This window comes from Budorcas taxicolor, chromosome 14 (assembly GCF_023091745.1).
Source record: "Budorcas taxicolor isolate Tak-1 chromosome 14, Takin1.1, whole genome shotgun sequence".
Taxonomy (NCBI): Eukaryota; Metazoa; Chordata; class Mammalia; order Artiodactyla; family Bovidae; genus Budorcas; species Budorcas taxicolor.
In genome coordinates, this window is record NC_068923.1 from 86767441 (window position 1) to 86775196 (window position 7756).

At 45.4% G+C, this 7756-nt stretch overlaps 1 protein-coding gene across 2 annotated transcripts in view; it reads right to left on the minus strand.

Annotated features, from left to right (window-relative positions):
• DECR1 (2,4-dienoyl-CoA reductase 1) overlaps positions 1-5936 on the minus strand; it is a 40501-nt gene extending 34565 nt beyond the window's left edge. Inside the window, exons 1-2 of one of the 2 annotated variants that reach the window (XM_052651769.1) lie at positions 5875-5918; positions 2149-2187 (exon numbers count right to left, since the gene is read on the minus strand). Coding sequence is in view for 1 of the 2 variants with exons in the window: in XM_052651768.1 (XP_052507728.1) it covers positions 5875-5925 (51 nt within the window). In the remaining variant the exon portion in view is untranslated. Of the gene's footprint in view, positions 1-2148; positions 2188-5874 lie in introns of both variants that reach the window. The other variant, XM_052651768.1, reaches the window with a different exon arrangement.
• Between the last annotated feature and the right edge of the window lie 1820 nt (positions 5937-7756).

Sequence of the window (7756 nt, forward strand, 5' to 3'; positions counted from 1 at the left end):
CTCTGTGTGACCCCATAGACGGCAGCCCAGCAGGCTCCCCCGTCCCTGGGATTCTCCAGGCAAGAACACTGGAGTGGGTTGCCATTTCCTTCTCCAATGCATGAAAGTGAAAAGTGAAAGTGAAGTCGCTCAGTTGTGTCCGACTCTTTGCGACCCCATGGACTGCAGCCTACCAGGCTCCCCTGTCCACGGGATTTTCCAGGCAAGAGTACTGGAGTGGGGTGCCATCGCCTTCTCCGATTCTTGCCACAGGCTTCATTAAACTCAAACTCCACACCTGTGCGGTTTGCTTGAGCACCTCTACCTGCTCCTTCACTTAAACCAGGCACTGCACAGAGGACTCTAATATTCTAAGCTTCTGCAGAACACAGATCTCATTGCCACAGCAACGTGAAGGTAAGGCTAAGCAAATATAAGAGAAAGTTAGCTGACTCCAAGCTTCAGTGGCTAGGCTGAATTATGTGGTTGTTACCAGTAACAAAACAAAAATTACATTTTTGAGTGATGATACGTTTCATAGCAATGAACATCAGTCCTTGAAAAAGTAGTTGCTCTGTGTTACAGGGTGTACTTGCTAATTTTTATTACAGTTCTTATCTGTATGCAATTAGATGTAGACTAAATAGATGCTTCACCAAAACTATGCAATCAAGGAAGATGAAATTAAAGAGATAAATTAATAGGCAATTTGAATTTTTCAAGTGGAGTTTTCACTCCTGCTTGCCTCTCATTCAAGTCATCTCCTCTTGGTCCCTATCACATTAGCCAAAACTAATATGACTAACTTTTTTGAACCAAGAAATAGAAACCCTGTGCTTGAAAGAGATTTGTTTTGATTTGGGAATTTGCTTCTGTGAAAAAGTACTAGAGACAAATATGATACTATAATTAGGTATACTGTTAACTCATTTTATTTTTAGCAAGTTTTTACTGAGCATATGCTATGCCCAAGACACTCTTCCAACCAACGGCAATATAGTGGTGAGCAAAACAGATATGATATCCCACCCACAGAGAGATTATCTTTGGGATGAGGGCAGATAAATTAAGTGAAATGTATAGTACAGTAAAAGCTAATGTGTTGCTGTGAGGGAAAATAAGGCATAGAATATGGGTAGAGTGTTGCTATTTTAAATAGAGTGGTCAGCAAAGGTCTCACTGAGGTGACATCTGAACAAAGACCCAAGGGGAGTGAGGGGATGAGTCATGTGGTTCTTTCAGGCGGAGGAAAAGCTAAAGGCAAAGCCCCTGAGAAGGAAGCCTACCGAGCACATGAAGAGTCAGAGGGCCAGCATGGCTGAAGAAGACAGAGGAAGCAGAAAGAAGGACAGAGGCGAAGTCAGTGAGGCATAGAGGCTGGGATCACAAAGGCTGAGTCAGCCACGACATGGACTGACATTCTTACTCAAGTTGTGTGGGAAACTCTCCAAAGCTTTGAGCACAGGACTGTCATGATCTGCCTTAGGTTTGTAGAGACTTGTTCTGGTTACTAAATTGAGAAGAAAATGTAGCAGGCAAAATTGAAAGCAGGGAGAGTAGGTATAATGTTTTGTAGCAGGCCAGGCAAGAGATGATGACCTTGACTGAACGCCACCATAGAAGGAGTGTGAAGTTGGCAAATAAAATTACTTGCAGGTGAGACGGTCCCAGAAAAAGAAGATGCAGTGAATTACTATTTCCTCTTGCCTTAAAGTCCAACCTCAGCACACCTTGATCTATATCACTAAAAGAAGACAAAGAGGTCTCTCTCTTTAATCAAGGCTATTTGGTGGACTGAAACTTTTCCACTTCTCTCACCTTCATCTCGTATCTGAAGCTACTTTGTGCATTGCCTTTGTGTTTTAGAAAGAATAAGATTTAACGGTGAACTAGAAGGAAATGGAGATGAGTCAGACAAAAGTCATTAGTCTGGGTGAGAAATAATGAGGACAGCAGAAATCAAGGCAAGACAATACTTTCCACATGTTTAACACGTTGGTTAGCCTGAACTCAGAAGCCAGCCAACTGGAAATGGTAAGCAAGAAGGGGAGAGCTGAGGATGACAGAGTTTAAACAGTATAAATAGCTGTAACTAAATGACTCGGTTGATCTGAAAAGACTCAAGTTGGAGAACTGAAAATAGCCAGTTCTGTATCAGAAATGTCTCACCTGGAATGCCTGTGGAATATTCAGCTGGAGATATCTAATCTGGAGTTAAAAATATAATTTTAAAGCATAAGCAAAATAAATCAGAGCTAAAGGTGAATGGCAACATCATTTCACAAATTGTGAAAGCCTACAGTTCTATCACAGCTTTCGATGCAAGACAGCATGGGAGTTTTCCCATTCTGGAAGGGATCACAGTACAGTTGTCCCCTTACTCTTAACTTACTTAACTTACCCAGGCATTTCTACTGTCAAAGTAAGTTATCATTTTAGGAAGAGAATATAGGACAGTTAAGTTTGCGATTATTTTCCACCTGGAATTTTCTTTACAAACTAAGGGCTGGGTTTCCCTGGTGGCTCAGTGGTAAAGAGTCTGCCTGCCAATGCAGGAGACACAGCTTCGATCCCTGGCCCAGGAAGAGCCCACATGCCAGGGAGCAGCTAAACCCATGTGCCACGACTATTGAGCCTGGGCTCTGGAGCCCAGGAGCCACGACTCCTGAGTCCATGTGCCTCAGCTACTGGCCCCCATGCACCCTAGAACCGGTCCTCTGTAACAAGAGAAGCCACTGCAAGGAGAAGCCTGAGCACCTTAACAAGGAGTAGCCCCTGTTCTCTGCAACTAGAGAAAGCCTGCATTCAGCAATGAAGATCCAGTGCAGCCATAAACAAATAAATAAAACTAAAAGGAAAAAAAAAACACTAAGGGTTGTCAAGTATTAATGAAATGCCTTCTAATATGGGCGCCTAATATATTCCATCCCTGTCCAAATTGCCCGTATTCTACCTGCCTAGTCAGTATCTTTCCTCTCTGCCTACTGTCCGACTTCAAAGACTCCCATCTTCCACCATTCACAAATACTGCAGGTCTGTGCTACGTCGTCTCTTACGTGGTCTCTGTCCTCCAGTCTCCCTTTATCCCAGCACATCTGCAATACTGCTCTCCAGAGTACTGCAAACCTGCCTGTAGCACTTCTCTTTTTGACCTCCTTCAGGGATTCCCTGCATAACGTTCAGATTCCTTAGCTTCACCCAGCACAGCAAGTCATCATGATCTGGCTCTTCTCCATCTATCCAGCCTTATCTCCCTTTGCTTTCCCCTCCTTAAAATTTATACTCAGATAAACAAAATATTCAGGGTTCCCCAAATACCAACTGTGTCCACCTCCCTATCTTTATACAAATGGATCTCCACCAACACTCAACATGCACCATTCAAAGGCTAAGGTCTTCGTTAACACTCCCGACAGACTTATCGTTCTCCCCACCACCTCTACAACTTAGTCAAATCACCTGTATACCAGTTTATAAGTCCTAGAGGCCACCCTTAGGGCAGAAAGTGAAGAAGAACTAAAGAGCCTCTTCATGAACGTGAAAGAGGAGAGTGAAAAAGTTAGCTTAAAGCTCAACATTCAGAAAAATAAGACCATGGCATCCGGTCCCATCAGTTCATGGGAAATAGATGGGGAAACAGTGGAAACAGTGGCAGACTTTACTTTTCTAGGCTCCAAAATCACTGCAGATGGTGATTGCAGCCATGAAATTAAAAGACGCTTCTCCTTGGAAGGAAAGTTATGATCAAACTAGACAGCATATTAAAAAGCAGAGACATTACTTTGCCAACAAAGGTCCGTCTAGTCAAGGCTATGGCTTTTCCAGTGGTCATGTATGGATGTGGACTATAAAGAAAGCTGAGCGCCAAAGAATTGATGATGTTGAACTGGTGTTGGAGAAGACTCTTGAGAGTCCCTTGGACTGCCAGGAGATCCAACCAGTCCATCCTAAAAGAGATCAGTCCTGGGTGTTCATTGGAAGGACTGATGTTGAAGCTGAAACTCTAATACTCTGGCCACCTGATACAAAGCACTAACTCATTTGAAAAGACCCTGATGCTGGGAAAGATTGAGGGTGGGAGGAGAAGGGGACGACAGAAGATAAGATGGTTGGATGGCATCACCGACTCAATGGACATGGGTTTGGCTGAACTCCGGGAGTTGGTGAAGGACAGGGAGGCCTGGCGTGCTGTGGTTCATGGGGTCGTAAAGAGTCAAACACCACTGAGCAACTGAAATGAACTGAGAGGTCATTTAACATTTTCAAGTACATCATTTACCCCCTCTCTTCTCTCTGGCTCCCTCTTGTAAATTCCCTGAGAGAGGAACATTTTCCTTAGCTCAGAGGCCAACGATAGAAATCAGGACTTCATCTCACACCACGCACCCAATACACTGAGTTCATTTTAGTCCTAAATAGCTACAAAAACTGCCCTTAGCTCAGACCCCTGTCACTTTTACTTACACTCTAGGATCCCTATCTCAAGTCCCACCTGATGGCATTACTTTTCTGCTTCCACTTCTGATGGTGCCATTTGCCTCCTCAGCCTGGCCCGGTCTTCCTTTCTCACCTCCTACCATGGACCAAGCAGCAAGGACTCTCCATTTACCACTTGAATATCACCAGACTTCAAGCCTCTCACGTGCGGCCATTCCCCGCTTGAGGCCACCATGGTCTCTTATCCAGAGAGAGTCTTGCCCAAGTTGCCTCCATTCTCACCCTGCTCTCAGGCCTTCAGGACAAAGCTCCGACTCCTTCCTGGGGCTCACAGGCCTCCCCAGTCTGTGTCTCACAACCCACCTCCTTACTTGGGACCTATAACCCTAGTCTGGGCCTTCACTAAGATCACTCTGCTGCCTAGAACTTTCTTACTCTTTCTCCTCCCCCTGGCTAACTTCCACTGATCCTTCAGGTCCTAGTTTAAATGTAAAACCCCCAAATGATACTCCTTAAGATTGTACACTTGTCCCACTGTGAGTGGGAACATCTTCTTCCCCAGTCCTGATGCTTCACTTCCCCCCAGGAGGGAAGATGTCTTAGTTTAACTCCAGGCTTCTTTTGCCCCTTTAGTCACCCTGTCCCCCTACAAATCGTTTATCTGACCAGAAAATTTTGAGAGAATAATTGGGCATGAGTAGTCCTTCTTAAACCTTCTCCCCCTTGAAACCAGAATTGAAAGAGACAGGTTCAGAATTGACGTGACTCAGCACTCACACGCGCCAGGTTGGTATTAATCTTTGAACAACAAACAGGTGAACGAATTTCTTCGTTTAAAAAAAGGACTCCAGCTAAGGCCAGTGTTTCCTCTGGGCCCCGCTTCCCACCCCTCCCTCTCCCCCTCGTCACCAGGCCGGCAGGTGTGTGCAGGGTCCTTCTCTCTATTTACATACAACTTGGACTCTTTGCGACCTCATGGACTATACAGTCCATGGAATTCTCCAGGCCAGAATACTGGAGTGGGTAGCCTTTCCCTTCTCCAGGGGATCTTCCCAAGCTAGGGATCGAAACCAGGTCTCCCGCATTGCAGGCGGATTCTTCACCAGCTGAGCCACAGGGAAGCCCGACTTTCACTGGAAACTCACAAGAATGTGCAACTTGTGAGAATCACGCAGGCGCTCAACGTGCCCCTCCACACGGGCACAAAGGTACCCCAGCTCTTCTCCCGAGGGCAGCTTGGACGTGACCGCCCCGCTTCATCCCAGTCCGGGGAAGCCGCAGCCCCCCGCCCCGACCCCGCGTCTGCAGGACCCCCGCGCCTGGCTCCCCGCTCGGGGACCGCGGGGGCCCACGGCGCTCCTCCCCGAGCCTGGGTCGCCGGGTCTGCGCTCCGCGCGCCCCCTGGACGGGACTTGCAGGAGACACGCAGGGCCCCCAGCCCTTTCGGAGCTGCCTTACCCGCCGGGGACCGCGGCCCCAAGAAAAGAGAAGCTGGCTTAGCACCGCCATGTCTGGCCTCCCCAGGTCTGGCCGGAAATGCGCGCGCGAAGGGAGGCGGGTCAGAGAGCCCCAAGTTGGCAGGACTGGACTGCCTCGGGAGCCGACCCGCCTGGGCGGCTGGGGCTCCCCGCCCCCCGGGTCAGAGCCCAGGCCTCTCCTGTGCTTTTTCGTGCTCTAATTACCTTTGTTTTCCCCATTGTTGTTGCTGTTTTAATAGGGTCTTTAATGGAGGTTCATCTGTCCCTCTGAGTGCACGACTTACTGTGCCAGAGAAGTCTGGAGATGGCAGACATGCATGACATGGACACACGTGTAGTTTAGCTGCTGAGCCCTCTCTGCCTCTTTGGCATCCCCATGGACTGTGGTGGTAGGATAAGGGAGTTAGAGAAGGCGAGGTTCGGAAAAAAGAACCAGACCGGCACTTTATAAGAACAGATCACCTTTAATGAGGCGAGAAGGGGCAACTTGGTTGCAATTTCAAAAAGGAACGAATGGTCTCAGTTCATTTCTAAGGCAAACCATTCAATATCACAGTAAATCAAGTCTATACCCCAACCACTAAGGCCGCAGAAACTAAAACATAATTATTCTTAACAGAGTATATCTAAAAACTCTTATCTCATTTACATTTTCTTTCCTTAAACATTTCTTCACATCAAAAGTTTCCTTGCTGGCAAATTTGTAACAGATATAACAAGATTTTATTTAGCTTGTATTAAACCTAGGCAGAATGAAAATATTATGCTTAATATTGATGACTGTTAGACATGTCTATAATAATTAGATCAACAAACATTAATACCAGGTATTAATTTAATACTGAACACTTCCCAGTTCATGTGAACCTGAAAATCATTAATTATGACTTCAGTAATTCATAATTGCTTAATTTCTCTTGTATTTATAATTGTTTATTTGTAAGTGCTTACTTTTTTTTTAGGCCAATTAGATTAAAGCTCATTTACAAATTAACCCCCAGTAACATTATCCAAAGACAAAGACACATACTGAGGCATACATATATCCAAACAGACACAGGGACAGATCTAGCTTCATTTTCTAAACTTAGTCATGAATCAGATATCACAATATTAAACTCACTAATTTGTAAATTAGTAAGCCTCTTGATGTAAGTGAAAGTGGAGAGTGAAAGAGTTGGCTTAAAGCTTAACATTTAGAAAACTACGTTCATAGCATCCGGTCCTATCATTTCATGGCAAAGAGATGGGGAAACAATAGAAACGGTTACAGAATGTGGTTCACTGGAGAAGGGAATGGCAACCACTTCAGTATTCTTGCTTTGAGAACCCCATGAACAGTATGAAAAGGCAAAATGATAGGACACTGAAAGGGGAAGTCCCTGGGTTGGTAGGTGCCCAATATGCTACTGGAGATCAGTAGAGAAATAACTCCAGAAAGAATGAAGGGATGGAGCCAAAGCAAAAACAATACCCAGCTGTGGATGTGACTGGTGATAGAAGCAAGATCCGATGCTGTAAAGAGCAATATTGCATAGGAACCTGGAATGTCAGGTCCATGAATCAAGGCAAATTGGAAGTGGTCTAACAGGAGATGGCAAGAGTGAACGTCAACATTCTAGGAATCAGCGAACTAAAATGGACTGGAATGGGTAAATTTAACTCAGATGACCATTATATCTACTACTGCGGGCAGGAATCCCTTAGAAATGGAGTAGCCATCATGGTCAACAAAAGAGCCCAAAATGCAGTACTTGGATGCAATCTCAAAAACGACAGAATGATCTCTGTTCGTTTCCAAGGCAAACCATTCAATATCACAGTAATCCAAGCCTATGCTCCAACTGAAGAAGCTGAAGTTG